Raw genomic sequence first — 21,749 nt, 5'->3', positions numbered from 1 at the left:
TGTACATGGCATCATGACAAACAGAAGTGTATTTCTTACCATGCCAGAGCCAGGTTTACTATTTTTAAAAGAAGTACTGTGAATAGGAGAATCTGGAAACCTTACCAGATTATAAATCTGTTTCAGTTTCTTGCACTTTAAATGTTGGGACAAAGCAGAGATGACATGAAGATTACTGAGTTATATTTTTCACTATGATTCTCTATGATTACTTTTTAAACTTCAACCTTTCTCTCTCCAGTAACCTAAAGTCAAAACTAATGAGTGACTGACACCGGAAATAATGTTTGTAAAAAGCTGCACAGTGACAGCTGTTGACCAATATTTCTAAACAAAGAAAACGCAAAGGTTACCAAGTCTTGGATTGTAGGACAAAATCAGTGTGGCCTAAGCCCTAGTCACTGCTTACATGTTTAGACTCATGTATCTTCCTACTATACAATGCATTTTTTTCCAGAATAATTATAATGATTTTAAGAACAGTTTCTGAGATAAGAGCTATTTCTAAACATATGTATAGTGTAGAAAGTGATATTCTAGAAAATTAATCTATTGTCTTTTGGCGTAGCTGATGGGATGAATGTCAATTTTTCAGCATGGTCTGAAGAGTCAATTTTGTAAAATTTCTATGAATGGACAACTTCAATGAATGGAACTAGTCATATATATAATGATTTTCCTTATCAGATTAATGGTTTATATTCTCAGACGCATTGTCAAGAACTTTTATGTGGTATTTCAATAAATGCTTGAAACTATGAGGTTTTATTTATGGCATTTGTTTATTTGTTACTTCTTAAATTGTTCGTATTGGAAAAAAAAAGTATATCACTAATCATAGAAATTTCAGTATCACTGCCAGTAAAATTAGATATATCATCTAATTAATTAAAAAAAAAAAGAGGAAGTATAAACCTAGGTATTTTATTGCACAATGCCACAAATTTTAAACTTCAGGTATCTTCAGTGTATAAATAAAATACTGGATTGCTAGTCTCTGTTGTGTTACTAACATGAGCAATGCCTAAAATAACAGAATAGGTTTGGCTTTTTTTTTTATCATAATATGATTCCTTGATTACAAACATCAGAAATAATATACAAGGAGAATAATGATAATAAGTGTGATATGATATTGTAGGAGATTACAGCTTTATTATCATTTTAATGCCTTTCTATACTTCTTTTGGTTGTCCTGCCTTGCTGTATGGTGTCTAATACACAGACTACAAAAAGGTGACACTGGATTTAGAGATGCTAACAACGCTAGCTGTGCTCCTTAGATACGAAGAGAGAACTGCTCCTTGAACTAGTAAATCCTCTGCAATTAAAATTATTTTACTCTGATGCACCCATCACCAATTCAGATGTTTAAATCAATAGTACAGGTATAAAAGAGTAAATGCCTAATATTCTTAGGGTAAAGGTATGTAATTTATAATGAGATAGGAAAATGTATGCAAAATCACGCCAGATTTTGGTCCAATGAGAGTGAAGAAGTTGTTCAAAATATTTACAATTTTACAAAAACGCTCATAAATTTAATTGCAATTCTCTATGTCTAGTTACAAGAAAGTATCATTTGCAACTTTAAAACGTATTTCCACAAAAAGAAGACTAGGAAACAATCAACAACAGTACACCAAATACTAATAGATGTCATCAAAAATAGCAATTTCTAAAAGTTACTTACGCCTGTCGGTCCCTGTACATCTTGTTAACTTTCTCCCATTGAAAAGTAAGCTGTTTCAGCTTTTCTTGTATATTTGCTGCTTCAGTTGGTGTAGTACTTTGCAAAGCTGGTATCTTCTTGTTGTGAATAATGTCTACTTGACCCAGCAGTCTCCCCAGACTGTCTTTAATGCTCTGTAATATCAAGGTTTTGGAAAAGAAAAACAAAACATTGTTTTTATAAATTTTAAAAAAAAAAGTTCATAAGAAAGAGGGGGGGAAATGCTAATTAGACAGCTTTGAAAATAATAACAGTTTCAGAATAACTAGATAATAATGACTGAATGTCTATCCTTTCCTTGAAGACTTTATAAACTATATTTGAGAAAGGTGATGGCTGAAGGGAAAACAAAGTATTATTGACTTCAGTCACTTATAAGTTCCTATACTCCAAGGTTACATCTGTTTGAACCCCATTTCTTCTCAAGAAGGCAGAACAAAGTCCTATTTTACAGACTCATGTTTAATTGTTCTTAAATTATTTTGCTGTTTATGCATCTGTTTAGTTCTTGTTTCAGCAGATATTAAATAACTATCAAACTAACAGCACGAAAAAATAGTTTATCAGGTATTGCTAGTTTTGCCTTTTACTGGAGATTCACAGCCCAACATTTACCATTCTTCTAGAAGTCAGTTCTTTGTTGGTTTAGAGAAAAATACTTCACAGTACAGCTACTTAACCACACAGTGCCTTGTGTTGGGAGACCAAAAGGAAGAAAAACTTAATTTAATCTTGACCTTTAACATCTTTAAAATGTGAGAAAGCATTTAAAACTCCATACATCATCAATCACCATTAATTATCCATTTATCAATCCATTCGATTCCATGACTGAATTATACAGTCTTTTTTTCTTTTGCTCTATAAAGCAATACGTAAACAGGGTGTTTATTGCTGTTATGTGAAGTGGGTAGTGTTCAACCTTTCTCTTTCTAATAAATCCTTTAGGATCATTTGAATGACTGAATTTGTTAGAAAACCTGATGATGGGGAAATATATTGTCATAAACTGTATACAGGCTTAAGGATAAAAGCATTAAACATACCAGAAATTAATTAGCACAGACTTCCATCTTGTGAGTCAAGTCTGATGGAATTAAATCCTCAAGTAGAGGACTTCCTATCATATTTCAGTCTACCATCCAAACAAGCGTAATTAGGTATTTCTGTAATTTCTTTGTTCTTTATCAGAAAGATGACACATTTTTTAATTATTATTATTTTATTTTAATCCACAAAAACCTGTGAGTTCTATAAGCTTACCTTTTAGCACCACATAATGATTTTCAAAATCAGAGAAATAACTGCAGGTTTTGGAGGAAAAGCATGCCTTTTATGCAACTAATATAGGTGTCATTTCTTCACAATCCTGGTAACGTATGTAGCATTACCAGAGAGGAAACAATCAAAACAAATGTTTCTGAAATTCACTTCTCCACTAATTCTTTAAATTTTCATTTCCGTGTCTTGTGGGTGGTTGCTCCCAGCCCCAGTGTGACAAGGCACAAGATACTTATGCTGTCCCAGGGATTTTATTTTTCTCTATATATTATTTGTGGTTGGAAGGAAAATGCTCTCTCTTGCAGACGAGTCAAGACATCAACACAAAGCAAGAAGATATTACAATTGCTGATTTCCTTCAGCCAAACAAAAGTACTTTTCTCAGTTAAATTAAGTTTATTCTTTTGAAAAGCTATGGCCATGGTTCCTTACAAGGGTGAACTTAGCAGCTCTTGCTGCCTGAATAAAATGCAGCCAGGCATGGAAGAATTCAAATGTTTTGGATTGATGACTGCATCAGTTTGTTTTTAGTCTAAAGTTAGACTTTCTGTCCCTAAAGCTTTTAAAGCTAGTATTTTCTTCTTTTCTCCATTGAAAGGTTAACAACTATGAGATTTTGTGCAGTCAAAACAATAATTTGGATGTTACAAAGGTCACAAAAAATTGTACAAAACTAGACAAAGGATCTGATACACCACTGAGCCACTAAAAGCCCCAGATAATTCTTGATATAGGTATATTCAGATAGAAGTGCAAAAATGTCTCCCTAGTTCATGCAGTGTCATAATATTTAGCTATTTCTTATCATTCCTTCTTTTTAATTAATTATTAATATAGACATGCACATGTCTCACTGAAACAGTTGCACAGAGAAAGGAATATTCTCCAGATAAAAATCTACAGCCATATTCAAATTTTACCACAGAACCGTAGAATCACAGAATGGTTTGGGTTGGAAGGGACCTTTAAAGACCATCTAGTCCAACTCCTCACCATAAGCAGAGACACCTTCCACTAGACCAGGTTGCTCAATGTCCCATCCAGCCTGACCTTGAGCACTTCCAATGAGTGGGCATCCACAACTTCTGTGCACACCCTTTCTCCAACCATTTCTTTAAACTCCCTAAATTTGCAATACCATTACCTTTATTTAACTCTTCAATTGTGTTTTCATCCCTTATTTGTTCTGAAACACATAAGCCTCAGAATGAATCCGGAGAACTTTTAGCTGAGAACTTCTCAGACCAACTCATCAACCAAAGACTCATAAGTTTTGTTTAACACAAAAACATTCTTCAGCTGCTACACACAACTGCAGCAACTTTGTTCCAGAGATACAGCAGAATGCTGATTTGGCAGTTATGAGAAGTACAAATTGCTAGTTTGTGTGTTAGAAGCTCTTTCACACTACCAGCACTTTTGAAAATATGGATCAAAGGATGTGTTATTTTGCAGTAAGCAGAAAAATAATGAGTGGTAAAAAGCCAAACAAAAAAAAAAAAAAAGAAAATTAAAATTGCCCTCTAACATTCTGTCACAATATGGGTAAACTCTGCAGCTAGAACTTGATGGTTCTACTTCAAGATGCATACAACAATCAGATTTGCTTTTTCTTCATTTCCGAGGAGCAGCCATCAAAATTGAATTAATACAGGAGAGAATTTGGAGCTTGTAACGTACTAGAAATGAAAGAAAAAAGAACATAAGCATGACTGGATGCTTCCTCTATCTGTTGTCATTCTTTTCATGGTAAATGAATCTATCTGAAGACTCCCTCAGTCATTCTCTCACATGGATTCAGATAGACATGGGAAGTCAGCACTGAACATCTGTGTTTTATTTCCCCATGGGTGATTAGGAATAAGAACGCTGTAGTTATTTAGGTGCAACAGAATTCCAGTCTATGTGCATGTAATCCAAAGGAGTTAATAAAGAAAATAAAAGCTGCCCTAAACATTGACAAGCACAATATTCCCTTACATTGTTTTGCCTTCCCTGCATCTCCATTAAAAATTATATCTCAAATATATAGCTTGTTTTTGGTAATAGAAAATGAAAACTAGAATTGTCTTTTATTAGTTGCACCCAGAGACAGAAATACAGCTAGCCAAATGAACTTGGGGAAAAATCCCACACCCTTATGATTAAAAAAATAAAAATCAATTTTAACTACATCTAGATAAAAAAGGATAACTTTACCTGTTCAGTGTCTTTCTGCTTACCTAACTTGAAGGAAAAGCATCTAATTTAAACGCCAACACATTACAAAAAAGAGGAAACAGAGGTCAAATCCTGCAAACTGCTATTCATTAGAATAATAATCTCAACTATACAAGCTAAAGTCCAGAGAACATTCTTGTGACAGCATCTTTTACAGCTAGAAAAATATATTCCTTTTTTTATAAAAGCTTGTTACTTTTTCTCCCTCCAGTATTTTAAAGGCAACAATTTCAAGGAATAGATTTTAAAAGGACATTTATGATCTTATATCATAAAAAAGCAACCATTTGAAGAGTCTAGTAATCACAAATTATAACAATCAAAATATATCTTAAAGGGTGGTTTTACTTATTAAAACCTCACATCAAGATTTTACTTTTTATCTTTAAGATATACTACTATTACTGAGTAGAATATAAGGGAGTATGTTCCTGTCTAATACATTTTGTCATAAATAATGACACCTGAACATCATATCCTGAATATAATATTCAAATATTAAAAATAACAGCTCCAGTTGAGTGTTAAATTTTAGGGGATTTGTGCTCATTTTTTGGATGGAATTAACTTCAAGAATAATTTACACTTTTTAATTAATATGCATTTTATTATTTTGATTCTAAATATTCTACAATTCTTGAGCTAAGTCAACCATAAAATGAATAGTGCTATGCTTAGAATTTAGCAAGTACAGTGAAAGCAAACAAGAATTAAGCCACGTGCACAAAATCAATCAAATTGTAAAGAAGGGAGTGTAGCTTGTGGAATCTGCTATTTCACATTTCTACTCATTATTCCAACACATATCTTTGGGAAAATTCTCCAACTCCAGATATGGTAATTTACATGCTTTTTGCACAAAGTAAACAATGCAAGAAACAGAAATGCCCTTTGAATTTGTAAAATACATTGTAGAATTATGAAAGAAAAAATATATTTTAGATCTGAAAATTATTATGACATGCTCAGAAAGGCTGGAAAATGTTGATTTTAACCTTAATATGCTAAGGAAGATATGGAAACAACTTCAACAGGTACTACTCAAGAGAAGTAGGAAACAAGTCATCATTTGCCTAAATACCATGGTAAGACATAATTTACCAATAAAACAGGTTTATATGACAGCAGATTTTTATACAGTATTGCTATTACAAAAGCAGTGAAATTCTAGAAGATGTGATGTTTTATTCTTGTTTGGATTAATTTTTTTTCTGTTGTGTTCTCAAAGGGTATGTTCTGAATATAACTTGATATTCAGACAGTAAGATATTTATGATTTACTATTAAGTATCTAGAATTATTATTTCTCTGTCACAGCATCTAGAATTTCATAGAATCATAGAGTCATTTAAGTTGGAAAAGACTTTTAAGATCATAAATTCCAACCTTTAAACAGAGAACTGCCAAGTTCACCACTACTCCATGTTGTTAAGCGTCACATGTACGTGTTTTTCAAACACTTTCAGGGATGGAGATTCCACCACCTCCCTAGGCAGGCTGTTCCAATGTTTCACCACCCTTTCATTGAAGACTTTTTTCCTAATATCCAATCTAAACCTCCCCTGGTATAACTTAAAGCCATTTCCTCTTCTCCTGTACTTGTTATCTGGGAGAAGAGACCTACCCCCACCTGCCTACAGCCTCCTGTCAGGTAGTTGTAGAGAGCAGTAAGATCCCCCCCGAGTCTCCTCTTCTTCAGGCTAAGCAACCTCAGTTCCCTCACCCACTCCTTATAAATCTTGTGCTTCAGATACTTCAACAGCTTCATTGCCCTTCTTTGGACACACTTCACCACCTCCACCTCTCTCCTGAGGTGAGGGGCCCAAAACTGAACACAGTATTTGAGGTGCAGCCTGACCAGTGCCGAGTACAGAGGGCAATCACCTCCCTTGTCCTGCTGGCCACGCTGTTTTGGATAGAAGCCATGGTGCTATTGACCTTCTTGGACACCTGGGCAAACTGCAAGCTCATATTCAGCTGGCTGTCAGCCAACACCCCCAGTTCCTTTTCTGCTGGGCAGCTTTCCAGCCACTCTTCCCCAAACCTGTAGCATTGCATGGGATGGTTGTGACCCAAGTGCAGGACCCAGCACGTCTCCTTGTTGAACCTCATACAATTGGCCTTGACCAGGTCCAGCTGTCCACATCCCTCTGCAGAGCCTGCCTGCCCTCAGGCCGATCAACACTGCCCCCAGCTTGGGTTATCTGCAAACTTACTGAGGGTACACTCAATCCCCTCATCCAGATAGTCGATAAAGATATTAAACTGAACTGGTCCCAGTACTGAGCCCTGGGGACCAGCCACCAGCTTGATGTAACTGCATGCAGAACCACTTGTGGTTTGGCCATCCAGCCAGTTTTATTATCCACCATATAGTACACCCATCCAAACTATGAGCAGTCAGTTTCTCCAGGAGAGCGCTGTGGGAGACAGTGTCAAAGGCTTTACTAAGTTAACAGGTAGACAACATTCACAGTCTTTCCTTCCCTCATCTACTAGATGGCTCACCTTGACATAGAAGGAGATCGGGTTTTTCAAGCAGGATCTGCCTTTCATAAACTCATGCTGGCTGGACCTGTTCCCCTGGCTGTCGTGCACATGCCACATGATGGCACTCAGGATGATCTGCTCCATAACCTTCCCCAGCACCGAGGTCAGGCTGACAGGCCTGTAGCTCCCCAGATCCTCCTTCCAGCCCTTCTTGTAGATGGGAATCACATTGCCTAACCTCCAGTCAACGGGAACGCCCCCAGTTAGCCAGGACTGCTGATAAATGATGGTGAGTGTCTTGGTGAGCTCTTCTCACCAAGAATAGTGGATCCCATCCAGCCCCATAGACCTGTGTGTGTGTCTCAGTGGAGCAACAGGTCACTAGCCACTTTGTCCTGGACTATGGGGACTTCATTCTGTCCCTTGTCCCTGTCTTCCAGGTCAGGGGGGTGAGTTCCCTGCTTTCTACTCATCCTTTGAGGCAATATTATCCCCTGCATCCAATAAAGGATGAAGAATTCCAGTCAGAACTCCCTGTTCAGCCAGGCTGGTCTTCCCTGCTGGCTCATCTTTCGGCACATGGGGAGGACCTGCTCCTGCGCCTTGAAGATTCCCTTCTCAAAGAATGTTCAGCTTTTCTGGACACCTTTGCCCTTCAGGACTGCTTCCCAAGGCACAATGTCAACCAGGCTCTTAAGCATGGCCAAAGTCTAAATTAATTCCTTATTTCTCTGAGAATCAAAACCGTTATCATTTCATGATCTCTATGCCTAAGACATCTTCTGACCATCACATCACCCACCACTCCTTTTCGTAAACAGTGTCCAGCGGGCCATTTCCCCTAGCTGGCTCACTGACCAGCTGTGTCAGGAAGTTATCTCCACACACTCTGGGAACCTCGTGGACTGTTTCCCCTCCACTGTGTTGTGTTTCTAGGAGACATCTGGTAAGCTGAAATCCCCCATAAGAACAAATGCTACCGATCTTGAGACTTCTCCCAGCTGCTTATAGAATATTTTGTCTGCCTCTTCATCCTGGTTAGGTGGTCTATAACAGATTCCCAGGATATGCGCTTTCTTGGCCTTCCCACGGATTCTTACCCATAAACATTCAACCCTATCATCACCATCATCAAGCTCTAGACAATCAAAACTCTCCCTAACATACAGGGCTACCCAGCATCTCTCCCTCCTTGCCTATCCCTTCTGAAGAGTTTGCAGCCATCCATTGCAGCACTCCAGTTATGTGAGTTATCCTGCTATGTTTCTGTGATGGTGACTACGTCAGTCTTACTGCTGCACAGTGGCTTTCAGATCCTCCTGTTTTTTGCCCTGGCTTTGGGCATGGCATAGATGTACTTCAGCTGTGTTATCAATCTCAGCTTCAACACTGGCATGCTGCCTCCAGGATCATCTCTAAGCAAGCCTGGTTTTATTCCCTTCCCGCTTCAAATCTAATTTAAGCCATGGACCAAGAAATCTATTTCATGTTATATAACTTAGTGTTTCTATATGTTATCCATCTAATTTAAAAAAAAATGTTCTAAATGTTTATTTGAAAAAACCCCAAAAGCTTAGAACTCCACATGCTCAAAAATTCAAAAAGAGAAAACCTCAAAAGTTTTGCATGTCAGTATTTACATTTCCTGTCCTTTCATTTCCTTTTACTTCCCTATTCAGAAATGATTCCCTGGAGCCAATCACCAGGAAAAAAAGCCTGAGCCCTGTAATCCCAGGTAGAGCATGCTGAGATTCTGAGACTATCTTGTGTATGTATAATTTGGTTGCTGCTACAAGCTGTAGGAGAAATCAGTAATTTGCAGAAAGAGAATCTTTAATAGTCAATACAAAAAAAAAAAGATCTGGCAGAAAGGGTCTCAAAAGTGGTCAATAATGTCACTGGGATGGCAAAAAGCATAAAACTGGTACAAAAATTACACTGTGTCAAATTTCACATCCCTGGGAAATGACAGTTAAAAAAAAGTGCATCTCTTGATGGTTATTGGTTAAACTTGGAAACAATGGGATGTTTTCACTATCCATGTTTCCTTGAATGCAATGAACAAGTTTATTGAAATCTATACAAATGAAACAAATGAAATTTAAGACAGAACATTTGGTAAAGGAAATTTCAGCCCTGTTGATTCAAATAAACCCATTTTAAACATTTGAGTTTTCACATATGATCACCACACCGGAAAACTTTGGCTTATATGAGCAATATAACTTCATTTTGTAAAACCAGATTAAGTTGAATATATGCAAATTTGTGCATTCATTTAATGTACACATGGAACCTCCATGGCATGGAAGGATAATTAGCTAAACTCTGAAGGCATGTTACTCCTACATTTGATCATGTAATGAAATCCATTGTAATTGCAACCAATTCAATATGGGGAACTAAAAGATTGTGAACTCCAACAATATGAATGTCATCAATAGTAGACAGAAATACCATATATGGTAAGAAATGTTTGTGCTTATAACAAAATTTGTCCTATTTTGAAAGTATATCATTAAGAAAAATTTATTTTTTCCGTCTATGAACCATGATTTTCCATACGATCAACTGGAGTTTCATCTTTGACAGAACCATAATATTTAAATTGTTAAATACCGTAGTACAGTGATGAAGACAGACTGATGTACTGCTATATGTCCTAATACTTAAAAGAGGTTGTAATAAGATAATGGAAACATTGGAATTGCTGACTTTATGAGATAAAGAGACATGTCTTTGTCTCTATCTGATTTTTCCACTCCCTAAAGCTTAAAATGAAGAGAAAAACATTCCTATTAGCTGGTTTCAGCAAATTTGCTAACTGCCTGTAAAACCATTACAATTTACCAAATGTTAGAAGTTATTAGTTTTTGCAGAAAAAAACTCATATTTTGCTATTTTACATCCTTTTGATAGAAAAACTCAGTGCTAGAGTTATTTATGACAATTCATAAAATCAATTTTTAATTTGTATTTGATATTTCTCCTATTGGATAATAAGTATCAGGTTTAAGTCTTACTATACATATTTACTTTGGAGAAAAATGTTCAAAGCAGTTACTACTGAAGGATTCTTGTAAATAAACTTACTTTTCCTTTTAAGGATTAATTATAATTAATTATTTCTGAATGGGAATGAAAAAGAGCACAAACTCAGTTTTAAAACAGAGCTATTCATGGCATTTCTGTAATTTGATTCATGCAAATCTGTCAGGGATAAAAATCAACCACAATTTAATGTCAAACCTTTCACAACCAGCTGCTGAACAATTTATGCACTACTTTTCTATTTTTACTGCAAGATAATGACAATGATAAATGTTTTTGCTTGGAAATAAATATTCAATAAGCAGGCTCAGATCAAAACTATACCCTTCCAAAAGGCCACGAATGTGCAAGATCCATTTGCTTCTTCTAAAAATGTATTTGGGAGGAAGATGGAACTGTGCCCACAAATGCATCTCATAACAATTTAATAGTTCAGTTAAATTAAACTCAGTATGTACTTGTAACCCCAGTAATCAATATTATTAAAGTTGATGTCAGCTCCGATAATACCAAATATACAAAGTGAATAACAGATTAGTTATGGATATAAATCAGATATAGCTAGCCCAAACGGAAAGCATTAAGAAGAACTGAAATCAACTGCCAGTAAACTGCTTGAGGTAGGTCACTGTTTTTACATGCAATCTAGTAATGAACATAAGTTCACAGACAAGGAACAAATGGTAACTCATTAGCCATGATTTACATGGTTTATGACTTTTGTGTGTGTGTGTGTGTGTGTGTGTGTGTGTGCAGAAAGACTCATTCTATCAAAAGGGATCGTTTCAAATGAAGAATGACAGTAACATTGGCATGTTGTGTGCTTCAGTACTCAGAACCACCTTAATCTACCAGGACTACATCAGAAGTGGTAAAAGGAATGGCCCACTGTTATTTCACAGAGTCCTATTATCAGTTATATGCTTCCTTTGCTCCAATGTTACTGTTATGCTTCACTACACATACTATACTGCCTTGCTAGGAAACTGGAAACACCCTAATAAGAGAGAGAGAGAGAGAGAGAGAGAGTGTGTGTGTCTGTGTGTCTGTGTGTCTGTGTGTCTGTGTGTGTGTGTGTGTGTGTGTGTGTGTGTGTGTTTGTGTGTGTTTGTGTGTGTTTGTGTGTGTTTGTGTGTGTTTGTGTGTGTTTGTGTGTTATGGAAAGAGGTAAATGAGCTCCTACAGAGGACAATTCAGAGCACCTAGCCAGAGCCCCTCCCCTGAATCTCCCTCTAAGCTTTTTTCTTATAGCTGACTGTGGGCAAATTCCAGCCACTTTGAGCTAACATTTACTTTTGTTAAAACCTTTCCTTCTCCAAAATAATCACAGAAAAATGGAAATGTGGTCTTCTCTTCATGATGAATGACAGTTTGAAATTGCTGTAATTATATACGGCACTTAAACATCATTTTTTTTACAAGGCTTTCCTCACACAAACATTATTCTGCAAAAGCTGATAGCTCATTCACCTACTTAGGTTTACAACTTTAATCTTATTCTCTTCTTATGAAAATCATGTGTTGGAAAAATGTCATCAATTACAAAAATTTCACAGTTGTAAGCAATGAAGAAGCCATACAATAATATTAAAAGTTATATCAACAATACTGAATTAGCTTTAACTACATTATCTACCTATTGGACAATATTTTTTTTATCTAGTTAAAGTGTAATAATTACACAGAGTACAGCCTCAATCAGACTTCAAGATTTTTGGTCTAGCGTGGAATGAAACAGCTAGATTGTATTTGGTTTTGTTGCTGTTATAAAAAATAAAAAAAAATCGAACACTAAAATAAATCTGCCAAGATCGGGTGTGGATAGGGTTGCTCACTAATTACCTCAAATTACAAACACAAAAAGAAAACTAAAAAACTTTAACCACAAATCCTCAATTTTAAATATATAACTGCTTCTTTTTCATCCTTTCTGTTCCATTCAAGGATACATTTTGCAGATACCCTAATGCTTTTGTCTTGCACATACAGGTGAAACAGCCAAAAAAAAAAAAAAAGGAAAAAGAACTCTCCAGTATTCTTACATTTTGCACCAATGTGCCTTCATATATAAACATCCATAAACGTACACATCACTGAGGGGCTGAGCACATATATATGGCCCTAGGATTGAGAGCAGGCTGCCAATATACAGAAGTCCCAAAAGTTTGGAATGCAATTGTAAGAAAAGCTTTGTAACTTACTTTGAGACACTCTTCTTGTTTGAAGAGATCTTCACAATCCTTAGCACGCAGAACAGGAGAATTAAGGCGCTCTTCTACTTCAAGCAAGGCTTGCAGAAGGTGAAGGATCTCTTCCAGGTATGTAGAAGGCACATGAGTGGTTTCCACAGCCATAGTTTCGGTCACCACAAAAGTTGTATCTTCAGGAACTGTTTGCTAGTATAGATATACAACAGAATGCCTCCTTTAGTTTTTTAACACTACACAAACGTATAACTCAATGCAACTTCCAGTTCACAACCTAGAGGCAATTAAAAATAATCTCTAAGGACAAATGCAAGAAATGTTTGAGGTTTCTGACGCAGATCACTCACACTCCACTAGTCTGAAATGACAGGTACTAAAATTAATCCATACAAAATTGTACCAACTTTTCTTCTCTTATTCTTTAAGGAAATGAAGATAGGAAATGCAAAACTACACTGAGATTATGGTGTTACTGAGATTTTAGTGGTATCCCTGTCATCTTAAATTGCCACACCTCTGTAAGAATCTGTCCTTTATAGAAATTCCATGCATGCCAGTCCTAAAATACTAAATCACATTAAGGTGTCAAGTAAAACAATGACTTGTGTAATAAGTCATAATTTCTTAACATCTAGGTCAACTCAGCACTTGTAACACTATTCTAAAACCTTTCTCTTCAAACCTGGAAGTACAATTTGGAATTTTGTGATATGAAAGGCCAACCTCTTCAGGAAATTAAGATTATATTATATTATATTATATTACATTACATTATATTTATTATATTATATTTATTATAATTATTGTTGTTGTTGTTGATAAATATAAAGTAGGCAGCCTATCCTGAAAGCACATGCATCACAAAATATAAAGAATTCCTGGAATGTTTTGTTTCCAAATAGTAAGTAGTTGATCTATGGTGTTTGGAAAGATAGTGACATATAAAGTGACAAAACCAGCGCCTGTTTATATAAAATCTCTACCTTTCTGACTTTGTGTGTTTGTAGATCATAGACAAAAAGTAATACAAAGTGTGCTTTGGAGCAGGGAGGACTGTGATTGCTTCTTTTTAATAAACTCCAAGTACATGATCACCTGCATCTCCATTAGAAAAGACAAAATTTAAAAGACAAATTATTTGTGATTTCATAAAGATAAGTTATTATTTATTTGTTTTGTCACATCAAATAGGATTCCTAGTGTGGGACCAAGATCCATTGTGCTTGAAGTCTGTCTTCTCAAAAATAGAAACTTTACTTACTGAGGACCTCAACAAAACGTTTACAAGCAATTGTTGGTAAACTTTCTTTCAAAAATCAGATTGTTTAGATGCTTCAGTCCAAATACAGATAATAATGGATTTTGGAGCCATTTTTGTGAAAGATAATGGGTTGATGATTCTGAAGAAAACAGTATCATTAGTTAGCTACACAGTATGTAAAAGAAAAACAATATAAACACTGTCTTCTATGTACTACCTTAGCAATGTGTCTTATTTTATCTATTTGCCCTGTCCACACTTTCATGACGTGTTTCTCTCTTCAGTTACCAGGCAGAGTCATCTGGTTTTCATCAGACTTTTAAAATATGCATATGCACATTCTAGAAGATGTATGCATATCACATATAAAGCCCATAAAGTTTTCTGTAGACTTGTGCTATTCTGCTGCATTTCCTATGTAAATTTAATTGCTTTGCTTACACTTTTCTCACTAAATTACTTTCTCAGTAGATCTGCTAACACTGAAACCTCTCTAATTACCATATCACTGCTATCATTTTTATTATTTAAAATAAATTGCTTGAAAAAATTGTGTTTGCCCCCCATGTTTCATGAATCACATGCTCTGCAAAACTAATTTTACTCCAGTAAACGCAAAGGAAAAGTAGTCCTAGTTGATTAGAAAATGGGAGATTCTCATTAGACCACTGAGGCATGCAGTAATATATTTTCATTCCTAGAGACTACACCATGACCTTTCTACATGTAGCAAAGAACTTTAGACCCACATGAGGAACATTTTAACTATAATTGTATTTTTCTTTTTGACTGAGAAGACAGAATATTTATATTCACAGCAATGAAAAAAGCATGCTAGCTGTGTAAGGTTATTCACTCAAAATGAGGTCACATTAATATGTAAAGTGACACACAAAATATAATAAGTTTCTATAGTTGTATTAATCTAGTTTTTGTTCCACCCAAATTTAGACTACTGACAGTGTACATAAAATGTTCACACATGTACATAAAATAAAATCTGTGCCTTCTTTTTTTAAACAATTTCTGAAATTTTAAAATCAGGAAGGTATCTGATGTGAGAGCACTTAATGGATGTCATGCTTAATCATTACAGTAGTGCCAAAATTGCGTATTTTTCAATCACTGTTACAAAGAACTCATATAAAAGCACTCTGAGGCAAAATTAATTAAAATCTGAAGACAGGACTGAATCTTGTAAGACATAGATGGTTTACTAATCCCTTAAAATATGTGTAATATTTAACTCCCATTAATGTTAATGAGATGTATGCAACCATGTATTCCTACTGCCCTTTACAGAAAACTTTAATATTTCTCACAGCTGGGTGATCACTTGTATAGTTCTACAGGAAACATGACTCAGGAGATTTCCAATTCAAGCAAACCATTAATGTTTATATCCTTAGTTAAACTGTAAAGTACCACAACCAGATAAATAAATAAATGGATTGATAATTGAAAGTACAGCCCTACAAGAACCTGCCCTCATATTTGGCAACATTATTTAATACCTTATTAAAAAAAAAGGGTAAAAATCTTAATTAATTAGTTTCTGAATACTATTTAAGAGTTGGAAATTTGACACAACCTCAGAAATCAAGGATTAAATTTCTTTGACTGTAGTGGGTTTTTCAAAAGGTTGTTCTCAAAGTGTTTTTTTCCTTCTATATTTCCTTCATTGGCAGTAGCATAAGAGAACCCAAGGCGGAAGTTGGATAGGCATATCCATAACTGACAACTTTAATCAGCAAAGAAAGGGAAAACATTTTTGCTTGTCCTTATATTTGCTGGAATTGCCTTACTGTAGAAGATAAAATGGGCAGAGTCCTTCCCTGTGTTCTGGGCAAGCATCTTTACTAAAAATGCATAGCTGAAAGTGATTCATATATTAACGCTGTAATGAGAAAAAAAACTTAAAAAAAAATATTATAGCAACTAGAAACCAATACTATTACAAATTATTTTAATTCAGTAACGATATATGTCCTTGTTAATGCCAAAATGGTTCATTAGAAGCAAGGTTAGTTAACATTTATGAGAATTAAAAATAAATAAGAAAATGGAAATTAACGTTTTAGAGAATTGTTTAAGAATGGTTTTCAATAAGTGGAATCTGACAAAGAAGCAGAATATATTAGTTACCTAAAAATACTCAAAAGCAAATAATAATTAAAAATAATACATAATACAAATAAACTGTTAGGAATGATGTTGAAATGCCAGTGTAAATGGCCATTTCCCAGTGTTGTTTCTGCAAAATAATTTTTAATTGATTTATTTTGTATTTTTACTTGGTTGTCAATAATATACTGATGTGCAAAGTATTTCTAGTCTCTGAAAAGACAACTTATTTTGGGTAGGGCTTAACATTTCATGCATTGCTTTTCACCAAGCATTATCATCTCTAGAATAGTAAATGGAATTTTCTTCCCCATCTTTACACATTTTTAATTAAGGGATAGGATCTTTCCAGAAACATTACTCTGCCTACATGTGATTTTATTGATAGCTGTCATATAGGTGAAACAGAAAGAGAAGAAATACTCCATGAATTGGCCTTTACAGAGAAGGCTGATAAGCAAAAATCAAACCAATAAAAAAAAAACCCCAAACCCCCAAAAAACAACAACAAAAAACCCCAAAAAACAACCAAGCACAAAACAACCCCAAACCCCAAACCACTAAAAAAGAACTACACAAATAATGCAGGTCTTGCCCACAAAATCAAATACACACACACACAGTGTATCTGTGGTGATTATTGCCTACATCTAGAACACTATTACCTGGTGACATCAGAGCTAATTAGCCTTAAAGAATGATGTTAATTTCCTTTTAGTACTGGAAAATTCAACATTAAAGCACATTTCACCCATCTCAGTATATCCATTTCCTTTCCTTTTTCTGCAGAGGGAACAATCCCAACATCACTTCTGCTGTTCAACAGTTTACACCTAGAAAGCCTCCAACCTTTTTGTGTTGGGCCTGTTCCATTTTTGGTCTCTTCTCACTATAAGCCTTCAAACTCATAGTAACCTTAGGGCAATGTGCTTTTGAGTTGATAATTCCACATATACAGAACACATGGTAGGAGTAAAGTGGCAAAAAACACCTATCAGCACTACTGCACCATGACACAGCTCCTAGCAGCATCCTGATGAGAAGTTCAGGAAAAACAAAAAAATATGTGCCTCCTCCTGAAGTGAAATAATGCTTGAGAAAGTATTATTTGCAAGAAACTGTAAGATATAGGAGAGTTTAAAACGCCAGTCACCTCTAAGGAATAAACATAGGTGTGCTACAGATACACAAAAAAGAGCAGATGCCTTCTGGACCAAGGGACTCATGCCTCAGAGTCAAATACACTTTGGGGCGGTTTATTGCTTTCTAGAGCAAATTATAAACTATATGATATTTTCTAGGCCATGGTTAGCATCGATATGTCAAATAAAGAATTAAAAATAAAAAAATATGATCAAATGCTGAATAAAACTACTTTCAAGTACATATTTATACATAAAGAAGCCTTTATTGACCTCTTCCTAGGGCAAATATGAGTGGTGATGTCAGCTAACATTCAGAAAAATGAAAACTATGTCTTCAGTATTGTTAGCACATCTTACCTATAAGTGTGCAAATATGTAGACAGTAGATCAAAATTATACCAATAATATGAAATTTTCATTCTGAGATTGCATAGTTTCAGTAAATCACAAACAGGTTACTTATCAGTACAAAAACCCCCATATCTTTCAAGTACAGAGACAGCTAAATTCTCACTACAGGATTAAAAATTGATAAAATTATTATGTAAATTCCATGAAGAATAGGCCTTAAAACGCACTTAACAGATTAAAATAAATTTTAAATACTAGTGTGTTTTTTTAAAAAATCGTATTTTCAAGTAAGAATGTAAATATTTTCTCATGTATGCGATTTGTCTACTGATGACCACAATCAACAAAACCCTGCACGTTGGAACACTTAAAACATGTATTTTAATGCTTGTTTTTGACTTCTTCAGTGATGTATATAAAACTTTAAACTTTAAAAATATACATAATTATTTTTCAGCACTGTTCTTGGAAAGGGTGCATTATGTCTTCACAATACTTCATTGACAAGGTATACCTTATTGGTTGAGAAATTCTATATTAAGAGTTTTTATTCTCTGATAAAATGAATCTATTTTATTTATACAGATAATGAAATAAAGCCCATTAAAAAGAAATTATTCTTAATAACAGCAGCAATTAGAAAACATTTCATTAAATTTTACATGCTAGGATTAGCAATAGAAAACTGCAGGCTTAGAGTTTGAAAGCCACCAATCAACAGACACTAACCAGTGTGAACTTACTTCCACTGTCTTATTTTTGACCTTCATAACTGGATTTAAATGCAAAGGATTTCTCCATAAGAAAAGGCCTGTTCCATGTACTTTTAGGCTTAAATTATGGGACATCTGCCAGAAACTCAGATAGTCATGCTACACTCTGATGAGCTCTGTATGGTGGATTGGATAGATGCTTGTGGTTGTTTGTGATAACTGTAGTTGCTTGGCTCTAAGACTTGAATGATTATTTATTCCACCTCCAATTTTTCTTCTTTTTTTTTTTTCTTCAAGTATGCTATTTTCACATTTAGATGAGAAAAAAAAATCAAAATAAAACAAAACCCACAAAATAAAGATACAGATGAAAGCTGTAACAATTAATTGTAAACATTAAGCCCAGAGAGTAATTTGTTATTATATTGGTTGTATTCATAGTTGTAACTTTGGTTTCTTCTTTCTTTCTCCCCCCCCCCCCCCCCCCCCCCCCGCAAAGAATTTTGGTGCTGCAGACAATCCTTTGTTTTCTGCACACCTTCATGCCTTCAGAGCCCTCCAAGATGTCAAATACAATTGGTCAAGTGGTAAAAGTCAAGTGGTAAAATGAACAGTTTTGGCAATCCCTTATTCAGTTGCTTAACAGTGCTTTTATTTTATTCTGGCTTAGATAAATGCCTCCATATAAGGACTTTACTCAAGCTGAGATACTGCTGCATATTGAACTTAGCTGCAGCTGAACTGAAAACTTAGCCATTGCTGCTTCCTAAAGACATGCTAGAATTCATGAAAACAAAAGACTGACACAACTAGCACAAATCGGAAAATCCTGCAGTTTTGCTGTTAACTTTTAAGCCTGACAACTGTTAAGCAAAGAGAAAAAAAAAATGGCAACTATGATGAGGCTGGGGCATAAGACTCTCCTATGCTGTACTGTGTGATATAAGCCACCTCTTTCAGAACAACAACAACAACAAAATAATAGAGCACTGTGTATACTATGCTACAGCTGCAATGTTGCTATGTCGTAAAGAAAAATAAAATCTAGTAGCATTATGGCATAATTGACTAATTGGAACTACTGGGATTCAGAAACTGTTTCTTGTTTTAAATAGATTATGCATATATGTTACTTAGTTCTGGTAAAGATGGCATATCTCAATCTTAATAACTGCAGTAGTTCCAAATTGACAAGTAAAAGGAAACTGTATGTCTGCCACGTGACTTTCAACAGATATTTGTAACATTATAAAAGGAATTATTGAAAGATTAAAGACTATACTTGATAACCATTTAACCAATACTGCTCAGGCCATATACAATTGTTAGCACTTACGAGGGGAGGTAAGCCTCTAACCACCAGTGAGTCAAAATAGATAGCCATTCTAAATATTAGAAATCAGTAAATATAAGCTAATACTTAGGTACTCCTGTTACATTTTAGAATGAAAAAAGTTCAGAACATTTTGCAAAATCTACATCCTAGGCTGGTTTTCAACAGATATTTTAAAATGTTATTTAGAATTTTATAAGGGTTTACCTGGAAAATATTTTTGCAATTTATTTGTATGTGTTACCTTCCAGTAAACAAAATGTATTAGAAAGCTTTTCTTAATATGTTAACTATAGAATACATAAATCCATAGGTTTGTTAACCATTTCTTGTATTCATCTTGCAGTATTTTTCACAGCTGAAAAAAATACATATAAACATTGTAAAGGAAATTTCATACTTAAGAAAGTATCTACACACTTTAGAAGATGAAACTCTTCTACACAGTCCTATATCCTTGTAATCATGATGTCCAACTGTGTCAAGCCTCTATTGTTTCTGTTAAACCAGCATTATGTACTCAAGTTCACCCATACAGCAGGAAATATCCAAAAGAATGGAAAGAATTTCAGATTATTTTTTACTCAGAATTTCTAGAGCGTGTTTTTTGGAAGAAGAAAAAGTGTATATAGTGGCAGAACAAGTTTCTACACTACACGTTGGAAGCAGGCTTCCTAGGGACAGGCTATGGTCAATGCCATTTTATTTAATGGCTGATTCATTAAAACCACAGCAGTACTCTAACCTTAGACAGCACTTACGCATGAAGCTTTAGGGCTGTCTTGAATAATAATATGTGTAACTCTACTGACTGATCACCAAGGAACCAATTAATTTTAAATAAAGCCAAGGTATGTTAGAATACAATCTATTGATACCTAAATTGACTAACCCATTTTGATTGACTGTTGATTTGTGATGCTTACTTTCCATATATTTATTCAAACTACATATTACCTGTTGACATAATTTAGAAAATAAATTTAAAATACCAACAAAGTACCAATGAGTGTTGAATGCTAACAGCTTCAAATGGCAAGGTCTTAAACCTTAAACATTAACACCTTTCAGAAATGTTAAAAGGCATCACCTAATTATTTTCCATCTTTGTCTCTTAAAATAGCCTTAATCTACATTTATAGGGATGAATACAATACATATCAATAATAATATAATATGTATTTATTATATATATAGATTATATAATAAATATATATAATCTATGTGATCATATATGAGGTAATATATAATATATATTATATAATAATAGATAATTATTAATAAACATACTAATAAGGTTTTTCACTTAGGCTGTTTTTTTTTAACTCCAAAAAATAGATTTTTTTTAATAATGTGAATGACATTTTTGTCAATCCAGCAGTTTTGAAAACTCAATAAATATACATAGATATTCAGCACTTGCACTGTAGATATATAAATTTACTTCCTTCTGCACCTTTATGAGTATACTCAGATGCATCCATGAAAAAACCCAAACCAACCAAACAAGTAAAACCCCATGAGCGATGCTGACATCCTGAACTGTAGACAGATGAACATCTTCTCTTCCAAAGATACTGTCACATAGGGCCAGATCAATCTGCAGCAGAATTTTTCCCTTATTATTTAATTCAATACTGTAGCCAAGTAATTTTGTCACCAAATTCCTCACCATATAATTTATGATATGAATGAATTATGATATACTATATCAGAGAAAATAAGATGGTAATTTGCTGCCTTATTTCCCAAACAGCTAGGTAATTATAAGGAAGGAAATGCTATACTAGTATAATGCTCAGGTTTGTGTAAAATTTTGAAAGGCGAGACAACTGAGTGCT

The 21,749-nt window shown here is 34.6% G+C and overlaps 1 protein-coding gene across 11 annotated transcripts in view; it reads right to left on the bottom strand.

Moving 5' to 3' along the window:
• The window catches only part of DMD (dystrophin), a 1,096,913-nt gene that overhangs the window by 621,775 nt on the left and 453,389 nt on the right, over window positions 1-21,749 (bottom strand). For all 11 annotated transcript variants that reach the window (XM_040582467.1, XM_040582466.1, XM_040582468.1 and 8 more), the window contains 2 exons: window positions 12,976-13,170; window positions 1,694-1,866 (listed from right to left, as the gene is read on the bottom strand). In XM_040582467.1, coding sequence (XP_040438401.1) covers window positions 1,694-1,866; window positions 12,976-13,170 — 368 coding nt within the window. The remainder of the gene's footprint in view (window positions 1-1,693; window positions 1,867-12,975; window positions 13,171-21,749) is intronic.

The sequence above is a fragment of the Falco naumanni genome, chromosome 2, assembly GCF_017639655.2.
Source record: "Falco naumanni isolate bFalNau1 chromosome 2, bFalNau1.pat, whole genome shotgun sequence".
Lineage (NCBI taxonomy): Eukaryota > Metazoa > Chordata > Aves > Falconiformes > Falconidae > Falco > Falco naumanni.
Note: the sequence above shows the minus strand (reverse complement) of the source record. Positions and strands in the feature narration are given on the sequence as shown.